This window comes from Haemaphysalis longicornis, unplaced genomic scaffold (assembly GCF_048455015.1).
Source record: "Haemaphysalis longicornis isolate Haplotype H1 unplaced genomic scaffold, Haemaphysalis longicornis Haplotype H1 scaffold_8, whole genome shotgun sequence".
Classification (NCBI taxonomy): Eukaryota; Metazoa; Arthropoda; class Arachnida; order Ixodida; family Ixodidae; genus Haemaphysalis; species Haemaphysalis longicornis.
Window position 1 is genome coordinate 123,280,175 of NW_027526445.1, and position 12,772 is coordinate 123,292,946.

A 12,772-nucleotide genomic window follows, 5' to 3' on the forward strand; every position below is an offset into this window, starting at 1 on the left:
CCGTCGCCACCAGCGGCCGGGCTGCTTTCGCCGTGGGCCCCCATCGCACCGGTATTTTGTAGTGGGCGTGCGCTGGATCGCGCGCGCTGTTGTGGGCGTCCAAGCGTGGCGCGCGCGAATTGGAGGCGGTGGGGACCCACCGCGCCGATAGCCAAAAGCGCCGCAAAAAAAAGCGTCGTCCGGGGCAGGCGCATCGCAAATCAGCGCGATCCGTGGTTCCGTCGCGTATTTTTGATGCGGTCGAAGCAGTCGCGAAAAAGAAAAGAAAAAAAAAAAAACGCGTCACCGCTGACGCGAAGCGCATATATGCGCGCTCTGCGGCCCGAAGGTGGGAATACGACATTCCTTTCATCGACTCCTGATATCCTGACGGCGCACAGGCGTTGATAGGAGCAGAAGCCGTGCCTTAAACTATGCCCATCCAGTTGCAAGGCGATTCCATGCCCCCTTCCCCCCAACTTTTTTACTACTATGTGGGGGTGTGGTTTGCAGGCGAGCGAGGCAGTCCTGCGAATAATATGGACGACGGGGTAACCATAGCCTCACGTGATCTGCATACTCCAGCAGCAAAATATGTATGGCGTCGTCGTCTCTGCAACTGCCATTTGGCATTTGCACGCTTGGCAAATGTTGCCACGACAAAGGCTACGCTGCTTGCGTGCATTGTGCAGGCTCAGTTGAACAGATAGCTGACAGTGACGAGTGTGTTGGTCGTTCACACAGAAAACAGCAGACATGTGCGTGGTGCTTCAAAGTCTTCATTCTTGCTTGTCGGCAGCTTGTGATATTTTCACAGCGCACGCATGTGTGAGACGTATTCTGCGACGCTCCGTGTTCAACAAATCACTCTTTACCCAGGTTGTTGCATTTACAAAAGGTTTGGCAGGTTTTGGTGCTGGAAGTTTTATTGTTTCTTGCTATGAAGTGTTTTAGCGAAACTATATTGTTGTCAGCATCCGTTCTTTCAATTTTTGTCGTCAGGTTTTGGAAAAAAATAGTGTGCTGGCCTGTGTTGATACAAAGCACACGGAAACACGACTCTTGATTTTGGGACACTATCAGAAATTTTATTGTGCGAAACTCGCAAGAAGGCAATTATCACGGAAAAGAGCTGACAATCGTTGGTGCTTGTAAATGCAGCAAGGTGTTCAGGGAATGGGTAAAAAGGCGAGATTTTCGATCCCAGCAGAATTCGTTGTTGCCAACACCTTTAGTTGGTTTGGACCTTTCTGACATGCAGAATTAGAGAAACTGTGGGATGGCTTATCGATTGACTGTTCTCTTTAAAAACTGCGGAAAAACAAAAACAAAAAAATACATCAGAAGCATACATCTCAAAGCAAGTTTATTTACTTATCATCATCACTGTTGCTTTCAAGATGTCTAGCAATCATCAACACTAAATAGACGAATGGGATGTCACTGTCACTACCCAACCTTAGTTCAATCGCCTCATCACTGAGGCTGCATCATTGTTGAATCCCAGGTGGTTGTGTAGTTTGGCATCTTTCGATTTGTCCACACTGATACTGATTCCACGCGTCTGGAAAAAATGGGAGATGTATTGGGACAGTCTTTTGAATTAAATAAAAGTTGGGGGGAGGGGCGTTTCTTTTGGCAGAGATCGCCTGCCTACTTGGGATTTTACAGTGGTTTAATTTTTCGCATACCTGTATGGACACTTCTAAAGCAGAATGCTGATTGTTTGATTATGAGGTTTAATGTGCCAACGCTTCACAGGTGATGAGGTGCTCTGTAGTGGAGGGCTCCGGATTAATTGCGACCAACGGGGAATCTTTAACGTGTGCCGAATTCTCGGACACACGGGTGTTTTCGGTTTTCGTTTCGCCTACATCAGAAAACCGGCCCTTACTGTCTTTTACAGCTTTGCAGTAGAAGCACCAAGTATCCTGACCCTTCCCTCCCTTTATCATTGTCACGATGATAATTACCATGTGCTGTTACACACATAAGGGTGTTTGTTTGTTTATCCACATCACCATGAGTGGCATTACAGTGTTGGGGTACACACCTGAAAATTACAATGCAAGCGAAAACAAACAGAGTAACAATGTACAATTTACACTAAAACATGCGCGTACACATTTTCACAAAGCCTTCACAAATGCTTCATTATCAACGCTTTATTATCGACATGCTCTGCTAAACAGAATACTGTGGACATAATTGCATAAAACTTTAAACAACATAACTGGATATAGTGACAGTGGTGGCAGGAAACGTCACAAGGTGTGCATGGGACGCCCATGGCGAGGTGGCAGCTGGCAGGTACAGAAAGCCCTGTGCATTTGCTCAGCATTGTGAGCCCGATTATGACTTTTTTTTTTCCCCCGAGAAGATTGTAGCACATGGAATCACGCTAGGCGTTCTGGCACCTCACAAATAGGGAAAGTGTGAATGTCTATGTTTTATTTAGGTGGAGGTGGGCGACAGCAAAAGGTGAGGAACTGTGACTTGCGGTGTCGTATTTGCTATTTGCAAAGGAAGGCACGATAACGTCACATATTCATAGGCCTGCTAGAAGCAGCAAGAAGAAAAGCAGGCCTTGCCACAAGCACAAAGTTTAAAGGCATTCTTCGTTTATAGACAACATGAGCTGCGAAATAGTGTCTTCTAATGGCAGTTGTTCCACTGTATCTTCCCTGCCATATTTCGTGTGCTTAAGTTGAGCTTACCTGTGTGAAATTTGTATTAAAATACTCCGTAATCTGTGCACGAGTGTTTTCTCCAACTCCTTTTTGCTGGCTTCGCAAACTGTATGAAGTAACGCTGGAGACAACTAGCAGGTTGTTTCGAAATAGGTCCACTCTTCTCATAGCACCATTAGTGTTCGTTCTGCAGCAGAAGATGCAGTAATTGCTGAGGGATCGCTAATGAAACAATCCATCTCCCGTCCTCATTTTTTTTCGCGGCGATCCGATGTTGCAAACAACTTGCTGCTGTTTACGTCACTATATACTGGGAGTGAGCATGGTAGGGGTACAATATGGTAGTATAGTGGCGACCATGCCACTAGATTACAAGAACACCACGCACCAAGCGGTTCAATCAATTTGGATGGAATTTGTTGTGGTTTGAAAATCTCCCATCTCGGTTGATCCTCCGGTCCACTAAACAAAAGCTTCCCCTGCAGGGCCTGCTATATCTTAAAAAAGTATGCATTCGAGCTTGTTGGTATTTCATGACCAGCCACCGTTAAGTGCTAAAAATTTTCAGACAGGTGTGTGGCGTCCTTCCTCGGAATATTTTTTGTGCTTAACCCTTCTGTAAGGCTTCATACTTTCGCAAGAAAGCCAAAGATTCATTTTTAGATAGTGTGAGTGTTTGCGTGCCAGGTACGTCCTTTTTCAGAATTTTCTAGGCCATACCTAAGCCTACTGGACCACAAAGAATTCAGAGAATAAGCTTTACGTTTAAATGTGACACAATTATTTTATGACAGTGAAAAAGAAAGATGTTTTCTCTAGCCTTCCGGCATAAAATGTTTCAGCCTCGCTCGGGACGTAAGCTTGTACACTGAATTTTTTTGCGGCCAGCACATGTTTGGCTTGGCCTAGAAAATTTTGACAGACTGCACATACGTCAAACTGACCAATCACGCATGCAGGCTTTACCACACGTAGCCTCCACATCTAAGTGCCTTGCGCACCACAAACGTGTATATTTTTGCTGCTGACATTTCCTATCTTGGAGGTAAAGAAGCATTCATTCGAGGAAAAAGGCAAATAATGCACGTCTAATTTTTTGCTGCCCGCCGATCCACTGGTTTCATGTTTTGTTGCTGGGTCACTTCAAGCCCGCTGAAATTAACTGAAATTGGGAATTTATGGGAGGTGCCTGCAGAGGGGCTATTTTAAAAGGATCCATGCACACAGGGCCTAAAGAAGCATGATCTAAAGAAGCAATCAGGCATTGCAACAAGACCACCAGTGACCTTTGGTGCTGCTGCACAACCTAGGTATCTGCTCAACTGGCATCATATTGTTTGTAGGATTCTTTCGTATTTTTCAATGCTCAAGTATAATGGTATAAAACTTCCACTTAGCTTGTGTAAACTGTATTGCTGTGACAGTTATTACCTTATTTTTTACCACTTCTGGGGCAGTTGTGTGCAATGGCCAGTGGTGATGCTATTTGTCTTCACATTTTCTCTGTCGTCTGCATTATGTGAGGAAAGCTGCACCTAAAGGTGGTACATATATTCATGTTCCCACTGCACTAACCTACCAAGATAGACCAACTTGTGTTTTGTATTTGGGGTGCCTTTTACTGCTTTTTTGCGCAAAGGGCGGTCTGTGTGGGTGGAAAACCTTGTTCAAGCTAACCGTTGAGCATCTTTGTTGTTAAGATTAACGAAAGCTTCCCCAATTCAAATACACATCATGTTGCTGGGACTAGCGAAGCAGTTTGGATCAACTGTCAGGACAAACTATGGTGCTTCAAATTAATGAGGTTCGATTGTACGGGCCTCTTCATTAGCAGACGAGACTAGATTTATAGCAGACATATATTACGGCTGACAGCTATCATCGCTTCACCTACTGAACATAGTGGTATGTTTCATCTGTGTGATGGCATGACCATAAGCTTCGTGTGCTTCAGACAATGAACCTTAAGCTCAAGGTTATGTTTTGGCTAGAATTGCATTACTGAAGCTCGGAGAAACTCTCTAAGTTCCTATGGGAAAATGGCACTAAGAGTTAGTGGTAGTTCTTCCATTTCTTCTGGTTTTGGGAGCATACGGCTCGGCTAAAGTGAACAGCACTCTCATACTGCTTTGTTAAGAGTGCCACGTATAGAAGGCATCTCATCCTTGATTTGACCTTTCAAACCTGCATTCATTTTTAACCGAATCAACCAATCGCACAAGGTGGTTGTTGACATTATAAAGCGATATGAACCAGCAAGTGTGGAAAATACCTTGAGGAACTGCTGCCCCATTTTTATCTTTCTGAATCGAGTGCAGTTAGCAGTAAAGTTGACATTTTGTTACTCTGGCATGGTTACCTGTGAATGAAGGAAAGCTCATGTCGTATTCATGGTCCCTTTATCTGACCCACAGTCACCGTGGTTTCACTCCCAATTTTGGTTCAATGTTTTGCCTTGATATACGACTGCATCCAGTAGAGCTAGTATCAGTGTGCAAGCTACCTTTGCTTTCTAACCAGCGGCGAAAGAGCAAGATTATCATTGTTTGCGACTGACCAAAGTGGCCCTCGCCTTTAAAATTCACCAAATTAATAATAATAAGCAATTGCACTGTAGCTTCCCATGCCTTCTCCTGGGCTGTCTCGGGCACAACTTGTGGCGTCGTTTTTTTTTTCCGTCACAAAAGTTTAGAAAGTGGGAGAAAAGAGGCAGGGTAGTAAAGAAACATTAGTTTTTATGATTTATTTCTAAACAAAGAAAGGATTGTTTGTCATATCGTAAAGCCGAAGTGCTATGATAGGTCTTGATCATTCAATTTAAACAAAGTTGTTCGGTGCCTTTGGTAGTAGTGGCATTTATTTATTTATTTATTTATTTATTTGTTTGTTTATTCATTCATTCATTCATTTATTCAAAGTACCTTACAGGCCCAGCAGGGCATCGGGTGAGGGAGGCTTGTAGAGGAAATTATAACAAAGTAAACCAATAACTAGTTGTATGATATGTGTACATCAACAAGTCAAGCAAGATGAGCGGAGCACAAGAAAAACATCATTGCATTAACCGCGGCAAGAGAATTGATACAAGAAATAAGAACTTCAATAAAACACAATGCAAAAAACTTGAAAAGAAAAGGGGGGGAAAGAAATACTAGTTGTAACTGTGAAATAAAATAACAGGCGCTGTGGCTGTTTATGGAGCAAGGGTGTATGCGGGGCAAGAGCGCCAAAACTATGTAGTTGTGGCCGTTCAGTGCCGTTAATGTATCTTTAATGGCAAACTACAGCATCATTGTATCATTTAAGGGCGTAATAAAATAATGATCCCTGTGGCGATGGCATCGCCATGAAGCGGCGACAACCGCGTACTCTGAAAGGGTTCTGGTATGAGCAAGCTGGGTGGAAGGCACAAGGCCACCCTGTTTGTTCGCGCTACGAGTGCACAATAGCTGCTGTCACAGAGGCTCGGGAAATGCCATTCAAATCCGGGGCCATTGCACGGGAGGGTTTAGTCGCATGCGACGTAGTAGGAGAAGAGAACCGCTGTTCAAGAATGGAAAAAAAAAAAAAAGTGGGGAGCAACCAGGCTTGCCAAAGTTATAGTGGCTGCGAATTACTTTAAACTACCGGGGGGGAGTCTTCTTTAGCATGTGTTGAAGCCAAGCACCGGGTTCATTTTTGTGTTCTACCTCGAACGAAAAAGCGGTTGCAGTAATGACGCCCTTGGCAGCATATCCTTTACTCACTGAACCACTGTTCCTGTGGGTGGTGTTCAGTCTTTAGAACGTGGCAACGTATTTTATTGTACGTAACAGCACATTGCGGAGCTTCTGTTTGTGAGACGAGCTGATAAGAGAGAGAGAGAGGATGGCCTTTTATTTTGTGGACTGGAGGGTGTTCTACTGCTGTGCTCTTGACAAACATGCCCATAAAGATAGTATACCAAGGCATAGGCAGCAGAGGTAAGTTAACAGACAAACCAAATGTGCAGTGCAACATATAATTGAGAGGAGCAGTGGCTAGCCACCTCTGAAGCAAATGGTACAGAGGGTATCTGGTGCTTGAGGACTTGCAAGCTCCGTCCGTGAGGCTAGTTCAAATTCTTGCACTGGGCTTGAAACGAGAATGAAAGGGCAGTCATATGAATGGCTTCCATGGAATGGGAAACAGCCGTGTACGGTTGAGTGACTTACAGTATACGGTAAAGGTTATCGTGTAACGGTTATGATTTTTGCAAACGAGCTTGATAAAATCCACAGCATTCTCTAGGTCACAGAAAATCTAATATCTTGATGTTTTTCTTTCATATTGATACTTAGTATATCTGATATCATATTTAGATTTAACTTGTTCTTTTTTTTATTATGCGAGGGCATACTGCAAAAATTACTTGATGTGGCTAATTTTCAAGGGTTATAATAAAACTGGTGACTGTGCCGAATCAAGTGTATTTTTGTTTTTATAGTTATGAGCCTTACTAGTAATGAAAAGAAGCATTGTCTGACAAAAACTAGAAACAGGGATTATCACCAGGTGTGGCTCCTTCAAGAATCACGTCTTGCAACTGCCTGCTGTCGCTACAGAGGTGGTGTACTGTTCAGTCTTAATGGTTGTTCCAGCCACACTTTCACTGATGGTTTTAATGCAGTTCAAGAGGAGCTTCGTTCTACCAATATTTGATGGTGTACTGGCGATATTCGAACTTTTTCTTTTTTATAAATTTTCAACATGTGTAGATACCGTTTTCTTGTTTCTCTTCATCATGGCATCACCCCAGGGAGCAGTTGAAGATGGTGCCACGTAGATAATTCCATGGGCACTAGCTTACTGAGCTGACAAAACGCACATCCTCCTGCCTCTGACCTGCATGCTTCGTATCATTTTCTTGGTGCAGCAGTACGTAGCTGGGATTGCATGAGATTTTATGAGAACAGCAAAAACCCTTCCAGGGAAGCTTTAGAGAGCCATGAATGGTTGTGTGCAAAAAGCACGGGGGTTATTCATAAGGCATCGTTCAAAGAGACACTATTTTTAGGTCTAACGACATTGTTTTGTTACCACGAGACATTTATAGTGACGAGTGCAGTAGCCGGTGGCTCTTCGAATTGTCAGGTTACTTTCTGACCCTTTTTTCTCCTAAATCTCTGATGCCCCTTTCGTTTTTTCTAGCTAGGGCCGTATAAGTGCAAACATGGCCTTTAAAGCCTTGTTCCTGTGCCCGTAAGCGTTCTTTTATAACCAGAACAGTTGTGGACTAAGCAATAAGTTCCTAACCTAAGCTTTATAATGGGGAATATGGGATTGGTTGACTCTGGCTGTTTTCGGTGCAGTGGAAAGCTTTCGTGAAATGCAGTCCAAAAGCTGGCTGCTGCTTGCACGTGATGTATGTATGTATGTATGTATGTATGTATGTATGTAGGTATGTATGTATGTATGTATGTGTTTATGGCACGAGGGCATAGAGGCCAAGGGGCGCCATGTCAGAGTGAGTGGTCTTTCAGTCAGTAAAATACAATTGGGAAAGACGTGAGTAGGCTAAGAAATAAATCATTGGTATGGGGTGTAAAAGGCCCTCAGTATAAAATTTAAAAAAATGTTAAGATCCTGCCGTATACCGTCTTGAAATTACGCGCGGTAGGTAATAAGTTTGAAAGCCCCGATATCTTGAATGTAAGTTAAAAGGCGATTCGTGGGAAACAGGTTCATCTGCTAAAAATAGCGAAGGGTGCAGGGGTATGGCATATCTACAAATCTCGGGAAAGTGACGGCGTCTAGTGTCCTCTAATCCTGAACTTTCAATTAAGATATGGAGAACTGAGAGCTATCCTCCACATCGGTTGCATACTGGTGGTTGTGCACTTTTTAATAGGTAAGAATGAGTACCATACGTGTGGCTCAGTCTGCAGTGAGACGCCTAGTCCCCATTTTGGTTGCAGTTACAGTGATGACAGTGTGTTGCACCTGTAGCGTCAAAAACTCGGTCTTGTTTGCACAACTCCTGTTCAGGACTAGTACTGGCACCGAAATCGATTTCACAGGATCGTCATTGTCAGCAGCAGCGGCCTCTTTGCGCCTACTGCATGATGCAGGCCTCTCTTATAAACTTTCGACTGCATCCGTCCCACGCTGTCCGAATCCATTTCCCCTGAATTGCTTTATCGTGCATCTCTTTGTCAACTTATTTGTCTTCCCCCATGGTAGCCGTGTCGTAACCCTGGCAGTTCAGCAGTTGTCGGTTAACTTACTCACATTACATGCCCAGGGCAACTCCGGAATGAACGACCTCTATTGCTGTTTGGATTTTGGAACAGCTCGTGAAGCACTTCAGCGAACTTTTAATGGTTTAACGTTCAGTCATGGAGAATCTTGCTTTCAGTTTCAATTTACTCTGGGCGCAGGCATCAAGGGCTATTTCATGACGTCATGCACAAGGCACTGAAAAGTGGCTTTGAGACCGTGTAAGCATACTGGTCCTTTACCTGTGAGAACTTGTGACATGGGGTTGTAACGGTGAAAAGTTTTCCATTTGCTCTTACTGCCTTATGTGGTGCGTATGGAGCGCTCCGAGGGTATTTTTGCCCCCTCAATGACACGAAAAAGAGAAAGGCGTGCCCCTGTTAGCACGACCCCATAAGTGGGTTAGGCTCAGGTTTTTTTATTGCGCAGTAAGCAACCGATCGGCAGGCGCAAGGTGTTCCGTTGCCAATTCTTGGAAGACGTCTTAAGCACCCATTCATGTCAGCATGATTCTGGTGCTACCTTTAAACGTCAAATTAAGGCCAAATATTGCAAGGGACAACACTGGCACCAGTGCAGTTGTTAAAGGAGCCATGAAGGGAAAATACAACTTCGTTTAATTTGAAAGAACTAGGATTCAGTATCTCACTCAGCTCCATTACAGCCACAAAAGATGTTTTTTTAACGAAAAAAAGGCAAGAAGTATTTAAAAACTTTCAAATTTTGCGCCACAGTGACGTGTTATGAGCAAGAATGACGTCATACGGACCAACAATAAAACAATTTTCAGTGCGTTAACTGCACGTTAGCACTCAAGTGATGCGGTCAAATGGAACTAGAGGCCCCATTACAGACGTCCAGTCATGTGTCGTCACGACAGGTCAGTTAGGCGGCCGCCAATCGCACAAACAAGGCTCCGTGACATCATAGAAAAGTTGCGGGAAATTGGCTAGGGGGTCGCGACTGCTTCACGCATTTTCTTTAATATCTCCGTTATTTGTTCGAAGATTGCAATGATATTGGTATCATTGTTATCGGGACTAAGCAGTCTTTCTAATAAACCCAGCTTGTATTTTGTCTTCATGGCTCCTTTAAAGGGACCCTGCAACACTCTTTGAGCAGTGCAAGTAAACCTGCGCGACGTTTAAATTACACTGCCAGGAATACCTGAGCCAAATATTACACGTGCACGTGAAGCGGTGAGCGCGCAAATCGATGTGAAAGACGCGGAAAAACCAACCGCTCTCTCTTCAGTTGTCCTCATTATGCAACCCCTGGCACGGCCTAAGGGACGTCACATAGGCCATGGCTGCCCGATCGGCTGTCACTGGTCAACTTCACGGCTAGATTCTCCCATTTCCGTCGTCGTCATCGCTGTGTACGAACCTCTTCTATTCCTGAACCTGTAGGCACAGTTTTGCCATTCAATACTTCCCTTTCAATGGGACCACTCGACTACAAACGTTTATTGCTTCAAAAACGCCCTACCAGCCCGAGCGCGCACTTGCGAGCAGGCACCCATGCCTGCTTTTTTGTGGCACCAGACCAGAAATAGGCCCCTCCGCGTTGCGGAGAAAAGGAGAAAACTACCCGGCATGTGGCCACCTAAGAGAACGCCGCGAGCCGCCCCCCTCTCCGGGAGAGAGCGTGCAGCTTTCGTCGCGTTATCCACGGTCGAGTTGAGAGGGAACGATTATGCGCGATTTCTCATCGCGCGTAGTTTCGTTAATTGTGAACAGATTTTCATAATTCTTGCGGGAGGAGATTTCTAGGACAATAGACTTTATCCCAAAATATATTACTAGTAGTCGATGGCAAGTGTTGCAGGGTCTCTTTAAAAGCAGAGTGGAGTACGCCTTATGCATAGGGTTGTGAAAAAAGGCGATTCCCAGCTTTTTGTGAATAAAATGTTTCATTTCTTGGGGGTAATCAATGCTCTTCACGGTCATCAAACTGATTTATTTCAAAGAAACGCTAAATTTTGGAGAGTATTTCCTAGAAAATCCTGGTGCCCCCCCTCCCTCCCCTTGATTACCAGCTTGAAACAAACACCAATTTTGATGTGGTAAAGTTAAGAAGCTTATGATACCTTTTGATCAAATAAAAATCAAAGAAACTGATTGTCACTTAGTACGTATTTAGATTTATTCCGAAAAAACCCGAATTTCGGAATGGTTTTACAAGAAAACCCACTTTCTCCCCGATTACCTGTTTGAAAAAAAGCACCTGATTTTTACTTCCGGATTTTAAAAAAATACAAAACCCGAAAACAGACAACCCTACTTACACATTACATACCCTTCACCCCCGGTGCAGGACATCCCAGTATGAACACCATGAGTAGGTCATATAAAAATGAGGCTAGCCTTGGAATCAAGTGTTTGTGGCTCACTTCATATTGTGTGTACGTGCGTCATTGTGCTAATCTTCGGATGTCAAAAATCCCATTTTCAATCGTGTCTGCTTACAATCCACCCATGCACCTCGGTTGGCATCCTCCTCATCCCTTTTGTGGTCCCTGTGTTCCCTCTGGCAGTGTTGGACCTGTCCTCGGAGAGCAGCAGCCATGTGCAGGAGGCGTTTGTCATTGCGGTGGAGCAGCAGGCCCGGGAGCGGCTGGAGCGTCTGTCGGCGCTGCAGCGCATCCGGCCGGTCGACATGACCAAGCTGTCGCAGGAGCTCAACGCGGAGGACCTCCCTCTGCCCTCCTCCTCCTCCTCCTCGCAGCTGCCCGGGAGCGCGGGGGGATCCAACGGACTCCTCCTGCTCGCCTCCGAGGCCAGCCCCGTCTACGTGGCCTCCGTGCCTCAGCTGCAGAGGCTGCAGCGGCACGGCTCCAGGGGTGGGCTTTGCCTTTTCCTTGTCTTTTTCTCCTTGTCTTGTCTTGTCTCGGATTGGATTGTATGCAACTCGGTTCTTTTTTTTAAATGCCCATTGGGCAAAAAAAGCAACGTCGGGCATTGGCATTCTGTTACGAGCGCCCATGCACCTGTGAAGCGTTCCGTAGCCTAAGCCTCATTCTCAGTAATAAAAACACAAGCAAGGGACCGCACTTCTAGGCAACACCACACGGAAAGCCAAGAGAGCAGCTGTAGATGTGAGAGTGCTGTCTCAGCGGAATATTAAGCACACACCCTGTTGATCTGACTTAGCGACGCAACAGCCAAGATTACTAGCTGCGTAAAACTGGAAGGTGCTCTTGTCAACGTTCAGTTGGATGTTATGGCTTTCACCTTACCACTCCTAAGCAGTGCACAGGCATCTTTGTTTTTGTCGTAAAATTAAATCTGTGCCTTACGCCGAGCAACAAATTCTTCATTTACGTGTGGTTTTTTATGTATCACCATGATTTGCTACTCGCTAATCAAGGAACAACCTGATGCTCGCAGACATGAAGAGTACAATGATGAGAGGGAAAAGAAACGCTTACAGCGTCATATACTACGAGGGGTGAAAATTGTTCTCCGGTTCGGGAATCTAATAGTGGTTCTGGCTAGTGCTGCTCTCTCAACCACGGTTATGTGGCCTTGAGGACGCAAGCTGGACAGTGCTGAGTAGATGAAGTCAGTCTGAAACGTAATGGGGACAAAGGAGGAGTGTATGGGACAACTTCTGGATCTGAAACAAGCACATAATGGTTCTACCTCTGCCTGTGCATGCACTATTCGTTGGTGTGACAGGAAGAAAAAAAGGAATTACTATTGACTTAGTTGCAGCTTGTAGGCTTCAGAGAAAAGCTACGCAGATTTTTCGGAAACATTGCACCGGGTGAAAAATTTAATCCTGGTCTGGTGTTCAAGCCTAGGACCAGGGCAGGTGCTCAACCAACTGAAAATGTGCGTCAATGTGGGCTTGTCAGTACATAC

The 12,772-nt window shown here is 44.9% G+C and overlaps 1 protein-coding gene across 2 annotated transcripts in view; it reads left to right on the forward strand.

Annotated features, from left to right (window-relative positions):
* The window catches only part of LOC144149806 (protein PALS1-like), a 77,381-nt gene that overhangs the window by 40,727 nt on the left and 23,882 nt on the right, over positions 1–12,772 (forward strand). For both annotated transcript variants that reach the window (XM_077681453.1, XM_077681454.1), the window contains one exon: positions 11,443–11,748. In XM_077681453.1, the coding sequence (XP_077537579.1) occupies positions 11,443–11,748 (306 nt within the window). The remainder of the gene's footprint in view (positions 1–11,442; positions 11,749–12,772) is intronic.